This window comes from Atractosteus spatula, chromosome 2 (assembly GCF_055471065.1).
Source record: "Atractosteus spatula isolate fAtrSpa1 chromosome 2, fAtrSpa1.hap1, whole genome shotgun sequence".
In the NCBI taxonomy this organism is placed as follows: Eukaryota; Metazoa; Chordata; class Actinopteri; order Semionotiformes; family Lepisosteidae; genus Atractosteus; species Atractosteus spatula.
The window spans coordinates 29,384,096-29,401,558 of record NC_142707.1 but is presented as its reverse complement, the minus strand read 5'-3'; the positions used below and the strand labels follow the sequence as shown (position 1 = coordinate 29,401,558).

The 17,463-nt window shown below is 35.5% G+C and overlaps 1 protein-coding gene across 6 annotated transcripts in view; it reads left to right on the top strand.

Annotated features, from left to right (window-relative positions):
• Positions 1 to 17,463, top strand: part of utrn (utrophin) — a 301,041-nt gene that overhangs the window by 241,735 nt on the left and 41,843 nt on the right. For 5 of the 6 annotated variants that reach the window (XM_088929485.1, XM_088929492.1, XM_088929501.1 and 2 more), the window contains exons 65-69: positions 6,135 to 6,336; positions 7,147 to 7,232; positions 11,707 to 11,864; positions 12,881 to 13,047; positions 16,283 to 16,394. In XM_088929485.1, coding sequence (XP_088785611.1) covers positions 6,135 to 6,336; positions 7,147 to 7,232; positions 11,707 to 11,864; positions 12,881 to 13,047; positions 16,283 to 16,394 — 725 coding nt within the window. The remainder of the gene's footprint in view (positions 1 to 6,134; positions 6,337 to 7,146; positions 7,233 to 11,706; positions 11,865 to 12,880; positions 13,048 to 16,282; positions 16,395 to 17,463) is intronic. The other variant, XR_016093863.1, reaches the window with a different exon arrangement.

The following is a 17,463-nucleotide window of genomic DNA, read 5'->3' as shown; positions in this document are numbered from 1 at the left end:
TACAGTGCAATAGTATTTCAGCTTACTGCACTGGGAATTCCAGATGAATTTGCCTCTGTTGCTCTTTATCAGCCTCCATGCTGGGCTGAGAGCTGGGCGAGTGTGGCACAGTGCCATTGTTCACATAGATATTACTAAATTTCATGGTCCCTGTATAAGAATCATTTCATTATTTAACTTTTGTGGCCGTTACCAGCTACCTGCTGCTCCATTGTTATTTCCACTTGGATGAAATATTTATATGCCAAATGAAAATGCACAAAATTGATAGCTCAGTCATAAAATATTGTATAATATGATAGCAAAATTGACTTTTTATTAATGAAAGATACAGTACATCTTGGCCATCTGTGGCACAGGGAGTCAGTACAGTGGTTTACCATATTCATCTACATTGTTTCCTGAGTGATTCCTTCTGAGTGGTCCTCACAGATTTATCTCTGTTTATTGTTCTGAAATTCTCTGTTGCTTTGTTATTCCAGCCTGGATTAAATTTGATCACTGGTTTTCATGTATTTATTACTGTATGTCCTGTACTTGACCATAGTTAAAATGAAATGAAAGGAAGATATCTAATCTCTACCTGTTTTCTGATTTTATTTATTTTTAAAAATGTATATTTAAAAGTGCTAGACTTTTGCGTGCTACTAGACTCTGGTAGAAAAAGTCCATTAATGTCTATCTGACTAAGTGGAAATAATCTAACTTTTAGTGGAACTATACCATAGATTAAAATAAACAGGTAGAGATTTTCTTTGTTCATATGTCAGTCTCTGCAGCAGTCTGCCTTGATGTCCTTTTCACTTTGGTCCCTTTCATTCATATATAGTTTGAGACTGGTGTCATTTGTCAGGCTAGTTTCTGTAATCGAGAGAAAAAGAGCACAGTACCTTTGTTGCCATCAGTTAGCTTTCAGCTTACTCTTAAATTCTGTAGCTCCTACATCAGGCATTTCTATGTAAACATTCAGTGGTCTGCTTTTGACTTTAATTTACTCAGAAAAATCACTTCCACCGAATGGATTCCTTTGATTGTGTAAAGTTATTTCTGTACTTCAGATCAGAACATCAGTAGACTTGTCATTTCCTATGTATTTTCTTTAAGGGAGTGTACGGAAATAGCACAGATGGACAACAGAGATGTAGATGCTTCAGTAGTTTGCATCTGCTGCCGTCTTGATTTTTTAAATGGGCATGTATAAAAGAACTTGAAAATAGTAAGCGATTTGACTATATCATGTTCTTTCCTATTAATTTAATTTGTGCTATAATTCCTTCTACGTGTAGACATACTGTATATTCTTAGACAAAAGGTTAAATGATTTTCAAATATTTTTTCACATTAATAATAATAGACTTTATTTTATATAGCACCTTTTAAAGTGGCTTCTCAGAGCACTTTACAGTAAGAGAAAAAAAGAACACAAAGAGAGTAGACAGCAGAAGTAATACATTTACAGCAAGGGTTTGGAATGCAGCAGGAATGTAAAGAACCTGACATATAACCGATGAAATAAAAGCCTTTCTGAAGAAGAAGGTTTTGAGTCTTGATATGAAAGTGTCACCCATAGATAGGCTTGGGAAACAGACAGGACACCAGAATTAGATGAACAATGGTTGTGAGGTGGGTAGTCGGAAGATAGTACATTAGACAGGTACTGAGGTGCCAAGCCATGTAGAGTCTTCCAAGTGAGCATGAGAATTTTGAAATGGACACAAAACCTGATAGGAATCCAGTGGAAAGACTCCAGGATAGGAGTAATGTGATCACTTGTACATGACCTGGTCAGGATTCTGGCTGCTGAATTCTTGTCATATTGAATTTTTTTCAGTGTGGATTTAGATACCCCAGAGAGTATGGAATTAGAGTAATTCTAGAAAAGACAAATGTGTTGACAAACTTTTCAGCTACAGTTAATGACAACATAGAACATAATCTGGTGATATTTCTGAGGTAGAAGAATTACGTTTTTACAATATTTTGCATATGTTGGTCAAATGTCAAGCCTGGGACAAAAATCACTCTCAACTTCTTTATATTGAAATTCAGATTCATAGATAAGGTGACTGCATTAGCTTTACATAGTTGATGGGAGGTGCTGAGAAGCATGACTTCAGTCTTGTCATGGTTTAAATGAAGAAACTTGTGAGCCATCAAGGTTTTTATGTCAGAGATGCGATTAGTGCAGACAGCCACTTCGGTGTCAGGTTGAGTATCATCAGTACAAGAATGACAATTTATACCATTTGATCTAAAAACCTAGCCAAGTGGGAACATGTAAATGCTGAATAGTAGGGGTCTCAGTATTGAGCCCTGAGGATCATTAGAGTTAACAAACCCAACTTTAGAACTGAAACTGCCAAAAGAGACAAAGTGTTGCAATCAGTAAGTTAAGAGTTGAACCATGAAAGTCAGAAGTCGTAAACTCCAAACTCAGCCTCAAGATGAGAGAAAGTGTGATGTCATGGTTAACAAAAGCAGATCTAAGAGAATAAGGCTAGAAAGAGAACCAATCAGAAGCCAAAGGAAGATCATTATCTGTGCAGTTTCTCTGCTGTGTGTCTGAAACCAGATTGGAAGGGTTTGAAGAGGTTATTTGCAAGGAGATAGTTATTTAATTGGATTATATGGGAATGTTCCAAAATATTTGGAAGAGATGGTAGGTTGGATATAGGGCAAAAATTGCTTAGGAAGTCTAGAGCCATTTTGGCATAGGGGTAACTAGCTTTTTTAAAGGCCATTGGTACCACTCCAGTACTCAAGGGTGTGTTTATTATGTTGAGGACAGCAAGGTAAAGGTCAGAAAAACAGGACTGAAATAAAGCAATGGAAATGGAATCTAATAAGCAAGTAATGCATTTCATATGCGATACCAATTTAGCATGCAGCGTCATGTTGAGAGAAACTAGAAAGAGGAGAACCAGTGAAACTAGGCATGCAGGGAGGAGGTTTAGTATTAACGTGTGATGGAGAGGATGTGATGCCAGATATTGTCAGTTTGGAGCTAAAAAATGAAAGTGGTGCTTTCTTATACGTGAAATAAGAGAAAACAAATTAGTATCTTAAGTAATCCTCACAATTTAGAAAGTCAAATAAATAAGTTGGGTCATCACTGTGTGAGATGCATAAGATACATACACGTTGTAATAAATAGGCTCAAACAAGCAGTTATCCAAGCAGTTTAATAGCAATGGGTTAAAAGGTTAACTTAGTTCTATTGCACATCCATGAGTCAACAATATTGGGGTCTACCCACAATACTGTCCTGTATGCCAGAGTAATAAGAAACAAGTAATTACTGAATAGACCCAGCAGTGCAGTAAAGTGATAAGCATGCAGTTAATATAAGCATTGTATGACAAATAAACTGAAGTGAAGTGATACTATGGAAGTGTAAAAAGGTTTTGTGGTCAGACTAGAAAAAATGGAACCTTTTGGTATAAATGCAAAGTGTTACATGAATGGAAAATGGATAGAGCAAATTATAGGCAAACATTAGAGCATACTACAATCTGCTAAAGATTAAAATTAACCTTGCAGACGGATGATGACAAAGAGCATATGGAAGAGCTACATTGAATTAGTAGAAGAAGAAAGTGAATGTCCTTAAGTGTCCTTTACTTGAATCCGATAGAAAATCTGTGGCAAGATATGAAACTTTTGCTGTCCATCAGTGATCTCCAACAAACCTGACAGAAAATTAGCAACGCGGTGAAGACATATCCAAAGAGGTTCAGTTGTAATTGCTGCCAGTTCCTTCTCAAAATAGTAACTCTGGGGAGGTGAATACCTACAGGTATGCAATGAATAGTTTTAATTTTTTTTTTTAGTTTTTGCTGACAGTTAATTTATTTCTGTAATATACACTGCTTATGATGGAACTAAGCAGCAGTCTGTTTTTCAAGAATCCCAATAGCAGGTGAGGGAAGAGTTAGAATGGTAATGAAAGTGCAAGCTGATGTGTGGAGGCAGCACATTGTGTATAGCAAGTAAGGGAACAGGCAAGTGAGGTAAACAGGTAGGCAAGCAGAATCCGAGGCTGTAGTTGAGAGCAAAGTTTGACACCAAATAAATATAGTATCAAGGCACTGAGGGAATTCAAAAGGCATGGAAGAGAATTCACTGAAGTCAGGAATCCAAAAGAAGCACAAGGTTGGTAACACAGGAACTAGAGGACAAAATGCTTGAGAGGACCCAAGAAAAACACTATACCAGCAAGCAGAGCACAGTCAGGGCAGACCTTAAGTAATCTGAACCACTAGAGGCGGTCGTGGACATAAATTGGCCCCAGGTGGTATAGGTCTCCTGTCTGATTGCATATCCACAGCAATCAGCTCTGACTGACAGGTGAGTCAGGCATGGCCTGCTGCCATGGCAATGCTAGCTTGCTCCACAGCTCTTAAGTGGTGGTGAACATGATATTCTCACCCCATTTTTCAATTTTTTAAAAATTGTACAGTATGATGCTGCATTATTCCTTGTCATTTGTCACCAGAGTATAATCAAAGCTTTCAGATGTCACATACCAAGTATGTATGTAATTTTCATTGTGTGAGGTTGACAAAACTGTCACATATCTCTTCAAATTTAACATTTAATTTCTGTCACACTTGAAAAGACCAACAAGAATGTTCAGGTTTCAAGGCTTAACTCAAGTACTTAATTAGTGTGTTTGTAGTCTTTCAAGTATAATAAAATCTATTATGAACATTTGAGCTGTAAAGTTGGACTTTCTGGTGAAAAAGACACAAAATGACACCATTTCTGATTCCTTAAATAAATGTAATAAGCATTTGTTGACTCCTAATTAAAGACCTCACCTTGAAGATATTTTTTTTTGCTGTGCAAGTTTTGCTGCATATATTCTTTTTTCCTCCCGCTGTTCAGTAGACTTTCAATGTTTGTCTGGAAAACAACATGCTTTGAAGATTAAGCAGTCTGGCTGTCAGGGTCCTCTTAAGCCCAGCTCTGAAACCCAGCTCAGTTTGCCTTAGTTCTGCAGATCTTACTAACCTTATCAGTAGCTCAGGAAACGTAATCATGTAAAATGGAAAGTGAGAAGCTGTCTATTTTAATTTTTTGTACTCTAGGAAGGGGGTCTTCATTTGAAGGGGTATCAAGTCAGATCAAATTTTATGCTTCTGTGGAAGTGTCATTAAGCAACAGGTGCTGGAGGTTTGGATTACATTGTATTATAGCTGTCAAGGGAGAAACCTGCAAAATCCCACAGCTTGACATTTGCTCACTTAGAGCTGCCAGCCTTGTGTTTTCTTTTCTTTCCCTTCTGGAACTATTGTAAAACCTGTTCTGTCTGGAGGCCATGAGATTATCCTTTGCTTCAGCTTCACGTGTAGGGTTTATGTACTGTTGATGGTTCTGGGTCAGCAAATCCTCCACTGGAAGAATTGTCCTGCAGTGATAAGGTACAGAGGATTGTAAGGCTGTGTTCTGAGTTGTTGAACCTCATGTGTTTTACCTGTACAAGGCCATATCAAGGAAAGAAAAGTGGCATTTCATTTCAGCTGGTATGGCATCTTGTGTGGATTTCCCTTACAGATTTGTAAAGTAGGCTTAGAAACATGTGTGAGCAGTTTTTTTTATCTGCTTCACATACTCTTTGTTCAAAGCATGTAATGTCCAGTACATTTAAATGATCTCTACCGATAAGGGAGAAGTGTATTGGCTGTGGTAACATTAACTTTTGCAGAATGCTTGTTTTTACAATTTTAAATAAATAACACCACAAACAACTTTCTGGGACCACATAATGCTATTCACCAAACATTGTGTGACAGGTTTGTGGATTCTTGGTTATGTTTTACAAAGAGCCTTAGAATTCAAATAAAGAATGCTGATTTACTATAGTTTAATGTAACCCTGAAAATATGTTGATCCTTAAAGCAATGGATTAGTTGAAAACTCTATTGAACTAAATAAAATAAAACTTAACTGTTACACTCCAACAGCTAATGAATAGTGATTGTACCATCCATGAAAGATTACACTGTTGTTTCCACATGTAGTTCCTCTTCACGTTACCTCAGTCATAGCATTCATTCTATATAATACACATTTTCAAGTTTCTTGAAGGATTTTCACATTTTAAATGAACTCAATTTTGTGTTTACTTGCAGTGGATTTGCTGGACCTGAATGTGGCGCAGAATATTTTTGAACAGCACAAACTCACCCAAAACGACCAGCTTCTAAATGTCCCTGATGTTATCAATTGCTTGACCACAATTTATGATGGGCTGGAGCAGAACCACAAGGATCTTGTTAATGTGCCCCTCTGTGTTGACATGTGTTTAAACTGGTTGCTCAATGTGTATGATACGTAAGTTTTGCGGCTTCTTGCATTTACCTTAGAAAATTGTAGAGTTTCGTACAGGTCTGTTTTTAGCATGTTCTTCAAAACAAGTTCAAGGTTCAGGAGTACATGTAGAAGGCAATATTCTGGACAAGGATTTTGTGTCAGTATGATGGGCAATCGCAGGACTCATGACAGAGCTTCTCCAGTTAGTTGGAATGATCATGAGATATTAAGAATAAGCAAAGGTTCTTTTTTAGGGAACCATATGGAATTTAATGTGCCTTTCGTGTCACTTTTCTTCAGAAAATTAAAACTGCGAAGTACTGCAAAAAATAGAGCAAAACAAAGTTTCTGAAAGTTCAAGCTAAAAATGTATCTGCAGTCTTTCAGTTTGAAAACAGTCCCTACTGAATTGTATGTCCACTGTAGGCATTCTTCTTCCAAAATAATTTGGAAACTTGACTAATATGTTATCTCAATATTAAAGCTAGTCTTTAATGAGAGCTCAGCTGGCATTAAATATTTACAATTTGTACTACAGAAGCAATAAAAATACATATTGTACCTCCTCTAGAGAATATTTATGAAATTACAGGAAGAGCCTGAAACCTCTGAGAATGCTATTGGAAATCCCACAGCATTATTCATAGTTTATTGCAAAGTTTATCTGCTCTAAGATATTTATAAAGAAAATATTTTTTTCCGTAAATGCTTTTAAAATTTAAAACAATTTTTTTCTGAAGAAGTGAATTATGTTCATGTAGCTGAATGAGTCTGTAGAAGATTAACATCACTGCTGATTTGAGTTTATTGTTTCTCATTTTTTCCCTGTAGCGGTCGGAGTGGGAAGATACGAGTATTATCTATGAAAATTGGACTTCTGTCTCTTTCTAAGGGGCATTTGGAAGAAAAATATAAATGTAAGTATAAATGAGTTTATTTTTTTTTCAGTTTGAGTGATTTATTGATTTATTTATCATTTTTCTCCTTTCTTTCAAGACCTGTTCTGAGGTTTAGGTTTATGGAGTTTTAATCCCAGATTTCTAATGTAACTGAAGAATGGAAATAAATGGATCTGAAAATTGTATGTGGGACCTCCCGCAGGTTCTTAAGTAAGATTAAGTTTATGAGAGTATAATTATTTTGTTTCCAATTACTGTTGGTCCAAAGCCAAATTATTTTGATATCTGCCCCCCAGAAATCCTCCTCTGAAAGATACTCTTGTTTAAAAGTTACTTTTGATGTTTGTGAGGCAAATTATGAAGGTAAGGTAATATGAAAGTTGTTGCCTTTAAGCTCTATATTTAACATGTATTTTATTGATATAGAAAAGTTTATATATACATACAGTACATGTATTACATATGTGTATGATAGTGCCAACCCTTGAATTAAATAATTTCCCTAAATAACTGTGCTGTTTATCTTATATCTTGTTTAATACATATCTGATTATAAAGCAGAAATAGAAGTCAATATGTGTGTGTTTTTTAATATTGTACATTAAGAGTTGAGAGAAGAACAAAACAGAAAACTTGTTGAACTTGTTTCCTGTCTAATTATTTTGATGTTCCTGAGGTGAATTTCGACCAATGGGAAATGTTTATTTTCCCAACCCATAAATATAAATTAATGATGAACTGAGGCAAATTTCTGTCATTAGAGTTCCTTAGCTGTGTTATTTTTACTGTGTGTAAAATTAATACACTGTTTATTTTTAAGCTTTTAATCTTAATCTTTTTACCAACATAATTATTAAGGTTGGTAGGTTATCTTTAGTTTATCTTTAGCTTCCTTTTTCTCTCTCCAAGCACTGAGAAGGTTTACTGGTACAACCATAATTAGCGAGCTTGCACTCACCTTTAAATACTCCTTTTTACTCCTATCATTAGGATGTCATCCTAATGATAGTGCAGATTTCCTACTTTGCAATTAAAAAAATAGGAAATGTAAACATACAAATTTTCCAGAAGAGGAAAGAACTCCATCCAGTTGATTATTTGCTGGGAATATCTGCAAGGAATTATTCTTACAAGGAACTGCACAGGTTCCCATGTCACTCCGGAACATTAGTCATGTTAGGCAGCAGGTAAAGGCTGTGCTGTATTTCACATTAGCTAAAAGGTGTTGGTTTTCGATAGTGTTTACAAGAGCAACCTGCCATAATGAGAAATTTATCTGAAGCTGCATAAAGGCTTCATTTTAAGATTGGTACAGATATGCGGGCGGCAGGGTGGAACAGTGGCTTGCATTGCTGCCTCACACACTGGGGCCCTGGGCCCTCTATTCCAGACCTGGGGTGCTGTCTGTGTGGAGTTTGTATGTTTTTCCTGCATTCGCTTGGGATATCTCTGGGTGTTTGGCTGGGATAGGCTTTGGCTTCCCTGCGGCCCTGAATTCAAAGAACTGGTTAGAAAATGGACAGATGGTAGAAGAAAAGAAAAAGATTCTGGAGAATTCTTTGGAGATGGAAATGTTTTTTAATAGCAAAATCAATTTTGATGGAACTTTTCTTCTTTAACAGCCCACTAATTTTATGTCTCTGGGTTCTAGAACCTTCAAAAGAATCAGCCTTCTTTCAGGTTTTTATTAGATTTTTAAACTCTCATCAGGATCTTACTACATCACTGCATGCGGACTGTATTTGTTCTGAAATATCATAATGTATACTGTATTTGTCACAGTTTAAAACCGTATATGCTTACTGTAGACGGCACTTCCCAACTAAGAGATTACGACTCTTAATGGGGTAGGAAAGATAAAAAGGGGGCTCATAAAGCTGCTTGTGCATATGATATATAATATTATATGTAATACATTTTCATATATATGCTGCTGTTTACAATGAATATGATTGGCAAAATTCAGCATGGAACAGCAACATCACAGATCGGTAATGTGCATAAAACATTTTCTCAAAAACTATTTTAAAAAACTAAAATTTTCTATAATTCTGTGAAAGGCTCTTTTTGACATATGTTGAAATAGTATTTTAAAAATAAAAAACAAAAAAAAACTTTTATAAGGCTAGAAAGGGCTTGTACACGCATTGTACATGTCCATACTGTGAATAAAGCTGATACAGATAACAGACTGCAGGAGCTATTGCTATTTAAATGTAATTTCTAAAGTACCTGCTAAGCTGGTACATCAAAAATGTAATGACAACATTTGGCTGCTAATATAGAAATCTAAAGATGTTAACTTAGCTTTGGAAATGCATGAATTTTAGATGAATAAATGTTTAAACTTCGGGAGTATATGGCTATGTCTTTGGTTATACAAAATACATTAATACATAATTTAATGAATAAAAACATTAATACATGTTTTTAATTTGTCTGTTTCTTCTTTACTGAGTGTAAAGATATCAGGGGCCTTTTTTTCCTCTTTTTTTTTAAATTGCTGATGTTTTTTAGTCCAACAGTAGCTAGTCTTTTTTGTTGTTTTGCTGTATGTCAGTGCAGTCTAAGCAGTTTCTTTGTTCCTGTTGGTTTGTTGTCAGTGTGTTACTGTCTTGTCAGCTGGATTTGTTCTCCTCTGTGACCACCTCATCAGAGCAGGAGACCCATCGGTAATGGCTGTCAGTGATATGTTGCTAGTAAAAGAGTTGTCCTTGTAACCAAGGCTAAGCCCTGAATATGAGCTCATTTTTTAGATTCTGACAGATGACTTAGGCTTTCAGTCATTCAAATCTTGTAACACTACAATTTTCAGTTCATGTAACAGAGACCTAAAAATTAATGAATATTTGTAATGACCACTGTTCATCCAGGCATTACATAGCCAAAGCACACTTACTTAACCTTTGTTCTTTCATTTTGCAGTAGAGAGAAACAGCTCTTTTTTCTGGTTTTATTTTGGATATCAGTACTAAAAGATGATGATAAGAAAAGTACTTACAATCTATAATGGCATTATAAAGTAATGCCATGTTTCTGACAGGCAGATGTTGGTTTAAAGATGTTCGTGTCTTCTCATCATTCTGAAGGTTGCTAAATGGGGTCATCTTGGGGGAAAATGGTTTGAAAATGCTGCAGTAGAATAAAAAGATTATTTCTAATACAGGTTAGCATTATATTTAAAAAAAATATTTGTTTACCTCTGCTACATTTCAACAAAGATCCTGTTTGTAGCAGTGTTTCAGTAAATATAACAACAAATGTACAGTGTTAATTTAAAACAGTTTTTGCTGAACTTGTTAACAAACATTTTTAAGTAATTAGATCAGTGTTGGCCTCCATAGAAGTCATTTTGCTTATCCATAGGCTTAGCCTGAATATTAATTAAATGCTCCACTAGCCCTTGTCACTTGGGGAGATAGCATGTAAAATCAGTATGGGTGTATTGTTAAGTAACCTTCTGCAAAGTAACCATGTAAGAACTTAATCAAGTCAAATTTGTTCAGAAAATCACATTCCCACATGGGATTATTAAAAATGAGTTTAAAGGAGGGGTGCTACCGTACTTACAAACATTTCCAGGCCTTCATTCAAATACAGTGCATGGATGTCCTTGTTATTACAGTTGCTCTATACACATTATGTATTGTTATATTAATGTGACAACTTCTATAGAACATTAATTTGTTTAAATGTTATTTATTAATGTTTCATGTCTGGATAAAATGTGAATGATCTGTATACTGTTTTTAAATATTTTAATGTAAAGCAATAAAATCAACACTTTATTAGTACTTGATTGGATCCTGTCTAGTTAGGAGATTTTTTAATGCAGGTTTATATAACCCTAGATCTCCAGTTGGCTTTTTAGGGCTACACACTTGAGGTTTTTATCACATGTGTCACAGTTATTAATTAATACCAAATTAAATAATACCTAAGCCATTATTTTTGAAAGCTCAGTCTCAGTTCCAACACTGCTTGTAAATTCTTGAAGAATTGGCCATATACAATTTCTTGTATTAGGAATTTGTCTTTTTGCATCACTGTTAAGTAGCAGCTTGGTTACTGTTGCATCTATTATAAACCAAAAAATGGTTTCTGAAAGGTTCACACCATAGTTCAGCAAATGTCAGACAGTGGAGAAAGTAGCAAACTACAGAATGACAGTCTAAAACTGTTAAGCTTTAGCACTTTTAGTGTATTGTCTTTATAGCCAGTTGTTACTTTTTCAGTTTTATAAGTATGTAAAAGTTTAAAGCATTGATTTTACCAAAGGTAAATTAAATAATTGTTGAGTGATTAAACCAGTATTCCACCGAAACTCAGTAAGTCATGTATTCAATATTGCAATTAAAATTGTAATTTACATTATAATGCATATGGAGGGCAGACAAGACCTGTGAATAGGTGGAGTTTTCTGTAAAGAATTAAAGCTGTCATAGAGAGAGTTTATAGCTTGTACTGACGTTCTTGCTGTGCGCTGGCACAGATCTTTTCAAGCAGGTTGCTGGTCCGTCTGAGATGTGTGACCAGAGACAGCTGGGGCTGCTCCTTCATGATGCCATCCAGATACCCCGGCAGCTGGGCGAGGTGGCTGCCTTTGGAGGCAGCAACATCGAGCCAAGTGTCCGCAGCTGCTTCCAGCACGTATGTTTAAAGACGGGAGAAATACCAGTGCAGGGAACTGAATGTAAACGTTCAAGTGCAAATGTGTCAAATCAAAAGAAGGGACAAGGAGAGAAGGAAACTGCTGTAACAATTAACAATTGTGTAATAAAAATAAATGCAAGGTGATAGGGTTTGCGTTTAAGGCTTTGCAAGTCGGAAACCAATAGAAATGTAATGGAATTTTATGTTGATCTATTTAAAAATCCAACAAGCATTCAGTAGTTGTCTAGCTTCTTAGTCACATTTCCCAGTTACTTTTTGTATAGTACAGCACAAAAAGGGCTTCATTAATAATTACCTATTCATCTGCAAAAATGGCTTCTTTAAATAATTACTCTTTCTTTGTGCACCCACCTTTTCCTCATTTTTATAGCATTTTCTCATGACTGCCTCACAAGTTTAAATCAAGATATACTGTGTAAAAGTGACATTCACTTATAAAAGGTGTTAAATTAATGTAGACACTGAGAAAGCAGGAGAGTTCCAAGAAGCTATTCAAAAACATGTTTTTTTGGTCTAGACTACCCATTTGATAATTACAACTTGGTCTTTTGTTGCTGATGTTTAGTCAAGTGTAAAATTGATCATTAACAGTGCAATGCAGTGTTTGTTCTTTGAAGTTTAAATTAAAAGAAAAGATACCGCCTTGCCAAATAGTATTTCAGTACCTTAATTTAAAAAATTTGGAAACTTGCATCTCTATCAAAAAGTTCATACTAATTTTTAAAGCATGATCAGGTGACAGCAAATTCATATAAGACCTCCGGTTACAGACATTTGTAAAACTCAGATAATGTATAAAGATTTTTGTTTTCAGCCTATAAAACAAAAACGGGTGTTTCTCAGTTGACTTTCATCTGAGACAAGGATGCAGAGATCTTTGCTAGAATACAGATCCTGCTTGCATGTGCCTCAGGATTTGTATTACAGGTATTATTATATGTTTCAGTGTCAACAACAAGATTATTTATGTCCCTGTTTTTTTTTCTCCCCAGGTCAATAATAGGGTGGAGATAGAGCCCAAGCAGTTTGTGGATTGGATGCATCTGGAGCCTCAATCTATGGTGTGGCTCCCTGTGCTTCACCGAGTTGCTGCTGCAGAAACAGCAAAACATCAGGCCAAGTGCAACATCTGTAAAGAGTGCCCCATTGTGGGCTTCAGGTGGGACTCTTTTTTATTTTCTTATTGTATGTTTCAGATAGAGGCAGAGACTTTACTAACTTGACATTAAATATTATACAAACCACTGTGTCAAAATGTGTTTTTATGAAGAAATTGTCCATACTACATGCTGGGCTTTATGCATAAAGGCCACCATGCCTGTTATTCTTATATTTCTGAAGAAGTGCCCCAGAAAGTAAGCACACCATAATACAGAGGTTACAGTGAAAAGATACTGAACAGACATTATGCATGGTCAGAGACAAGTTCCAGTCTGTCTTTAGATTAAAGGAAGAATTTAAACATCTTGGCACATGTAGTTAAACAATAATAAATGAAGCGTGTTTTAATGTCAGGCATGAAATATACATTCTTTAAGGCTTATGGCCTATGTCATAGATTCCCTTTATTGTAACATTTAAACTAAAATCATTCAAAAAATGCCATAAAGTCTTCGCTGTTGCCTCCTGACACCACATTGTCACAGTAATTGGTTATGTGGTTTGTTGCTCTTTGGGTGCATTCTTATTTATTTCTCTCATAAAAATTGAATGTGGATATCTATACAGTATGTGGAATTCATACCAATGTTTTTATCAATTTGAAGTTTTATTTTTTTAAGCAACTATTGACAAACCTTTTTAAGATGACAGTATCAGATGATCACCAGGTTCACTTCTTTTTGCAGTTCCCTTGCGTCTGTCCTTGTTGCCCTTTAGAAATGAAACAGTTGACCATATATTCATCGTTTCCTTCGTTTGATATGTTTTTGGTAATTGATTTCAGCGGACATTTGACAAAACAGAAACCTTTGTTGAGCTGTCAGTGATAAATTGCATCTAAAATGGTGAAAGCTGTGACCTGGCTGTGTGTTGAGTTAGTTACAGCCCTGATATGGGCAAGATTATAGTTGTAAAATACTGTTACTGTAACTGGTTGTCTAAATCATCTGCGCTTTAGAAATGTTTTATTATTTATTTAACTTTAGATCTACAGATGCAGCCATTCAAAACAAGCGGGCGATAGCGCATTATTTTGTGGTGCGCTTGACGCAGCCTACAGCGAGTTACCGTAAATTCTCGTATAGTACCTCATAATACCACGTGGTACCGCAAGTAAAATAATAGTATCCGGAATTTCTGCAAGGTGGAGCTAATAAAGCTCAACCTCTCATGTTTGAGCTGTTGCCATCAAAGTCTTTAATAAAGATATTACTAATAGTACTAATAATGAAATTAATAATAGGTGACTATTCATTGTTATTAAAATGACTTAAATTCGATCATGTTGTAATATTTTGAAATATAGATTTGTTTGGTGTGAGTGAAGTTTTATTTAATCTCTGACCCAGGGAAACGTTTTATTTTTTCAAAGAAATGTTTGTTAAAAAAAAAGTCATGGCTCCGGCTGGATTCGAACACCCAACGTGTGATGTGGGAGACAGGAACCTAACCCACAGCGCCACCGGCAAGGTCACATGAGGAGTGCTGAAAAAGCCCTACAGAAACATTATCAACAGACATCGTACAGCGTGTACTATTCTTGTGTTGCGGTACATGAATATAATTATATCATTATTAATTTCTTTAGATACGCGATTCCATATTATATTCCCTTTTAATCAAATTCTAAAAGTATGCTTGTTGACTCTGGTATCATGTTAGTTAAAGACTTCGATGCTTAAAATGTTTAGGGAGAAATGGAATTTTTTCTTTAAAGTACCGAGACCAGCCATATACTGTATTAATATCGTTTATGGCCTTCACACACGTTACAGTATGCTCCTATTCTTTTTATGCTCAGCTACTAAGATTTCCCTTCAGTGGTAAAATTCCATATAAATATTCAGTACTAAAACGGGCACAGTAAAGACATCTAAATCTTTCTACGACTGACCAACGCACCATGAGTGCCCCTGTCGGTCAACCAATCACGTACCGCGGTATTTTGCGTCATCGCGCGTCACGATGCGTGAGGCCGTAGCCAATTACCTCCGGTACGTGTCTGTGCCGCGCACTTTGAATGGCTGCATCTGTATATTTCGCCATTTTTTTAGTTAAAAAGTACAGTAAATGCCTACCATAATTATAATTTCTAGAGGAGGATTAAAATAATGTCTTATCTTGCATTGAACTTTTTATAGTATTAAATATTTTAAAGAATTTATTACATTTATATCCCGAAGTATTTACATACAAGAGGACCCACTTCATCCACCACTAAAATGTGGATAAGCACATAGGTGACATTGAAGCCACGACGTGCCCAAGTACATAGCAGATAAGGTAGAGAAGTTAAAAAATGCCTCATCAGTTGAACTCACTAGTTCCAGAGGGAACTTTAGAGAGTCAAGACTACAAAAGCCCAGACTGAAGTTCAGCCAGGACAAAGCTAAAGCAATTAGAAGATAAACTATATGATGATCCGAATATATATACACTAATCATTTTCTTTATAAACATGTTAAACATCAAATTTCACTGGTGTCATATGTCCCCTAGCATAAAAAAATATTCTAGAAGTCATCTACGGTAGGTGATGATTTGGATTCAGTACTGCCTAGTTTATGAGCTGTCTGCACTTTCCAAGGCGAATATTTTTTGGAAAGTTGTCTGCAGTAAAATGCCAGCTAAGCATTTTCTTTGAAGATATGTTTTTTTTTAATTACTCATATGCTGACTTTTCAATTTTAAATTATATTTTAGCGACATTGTCCAGGCATCCCCTTAATTTTGACCACAAGTGTTTGCTGATCCACTGAATTTGTTACTTCCTATGTTTAATATTTAATGTGCTTGCTTAACTTTAGAGTTCCTAGAAAGTTGCATTGAAAATAATGCAATATTGTGTTTTATTGTTTCTTTATTTAAAAACTCTTTAAAAACACTATAAAGATGGTACTGTAAATCCACTGAGATGCATTTTCATGAAATGCTGTTGGCAGCACCTGAAAACGTAGTTGAGGCATGGGCTAAACAAACATATTCCGAAAATGGAGAATATAATTATAAATAAAATCTGCTATCCCAAGACATAATGTTAATATTTCGGTTGTTAATGAAAAAAAGTCAGTAGTCTGTTGATAGGTGAACTCAGTAAAGCTGTTTGCTATTTTTATATGGTGAAAATAGTATACTGTACATTTTGTAATATGGGTACACTTTTGTGAAAAGTGCTACATAACGTTGTCTGATATCAAAGTAATGTTCATACTGGTGTTAAATTGTCTCTCTAGGTACCGCAGCCTGAAACACTTCAACTATGATGTCTGCCAGAGCTGTTTCTTTTCTGGACGCACAGCAAAGGGCCATAAATTAAACTATCCTATGGTAGAATACTGTACACCTGTGAGTACCTCTGCATGGCTCTGCTTCCTCTGTGCTTTCTCTTATACTTTTCACTATTGAATGTTTGAGTGTGTTAGCATCATTTCCATCATTTACCACAGCAAAGTTGGTTTTAACATGGGGTGCAAGGGAGATTGATCTGTCTGAGGTCATTAAGCACATAAGAGACACCATGACCTGCTATATGCAGGACTGAGCCCAATCATTAATTGATTCATTAGGGGTTTATGAAATTTCTTTATTTGAATTCATTTATTTTTAACAATATTCTTTGATTTTACTTGCCTGTAGTTCTTTCTGCATATTTTCTTCAGGGATTCTACTTCACTGCATGATTTGAAAAAAATACTTCTGCAGTTGTTAGCAGAATGTGTTTATCACAACAAGATTCAAGTAGACTGAATTCTAGGGTGTGCTTTTGGTGCAGTTGGAGGTTTTGAAATTGAAGACTTAATGTACACCTTTAGAGTTGATCGTCTGAGTGCTTGGATAATTTTATTTACATTTAGGCCTCTAGTCATTATATGTAAGCAATTCTAAACTTCATCAAGCTGTATATGTCTTCTCCTGTAAGTAGTGCATGCACCAGGTAAAATGATAGAATGATATTAAGATGATGCTTGATTCTTAGGTCCTTGAAAATCTTAGTGTGGGTGTAGGAAATATTTTTAATTGAATTTTATCTGATCATGAACATAACCTTCCAGATATAGAAAATTATTTTGTAGATGTCACCTAGATGATGTACAAAAATAAAGCCTGGGTGTTTCCAATAGGAAATATAACTTTTAGTGATGAAAACATTTTTAGATTATTTTTCTTTGGTTAAGCTTTGAATAGAAATATTTCAGTCAAAAAGACTTTAAAAGTGCTGTAATTTTGTGGGATGGGAAAATACAGGTGTGCGCAAAAAGCGCAAATAAAAAATGTTACACCACAGAACTGATAACTTGTTTAATTCGATTCAAAGATGTGCCCTCTTTGATCTATCTCTGGGTTGCCCTTTTCTCAAAAGCATGTTGTCTGGAGCAGTGCTGTGAAGTCCCTGTACTCAGTACTTTCTTGTGCT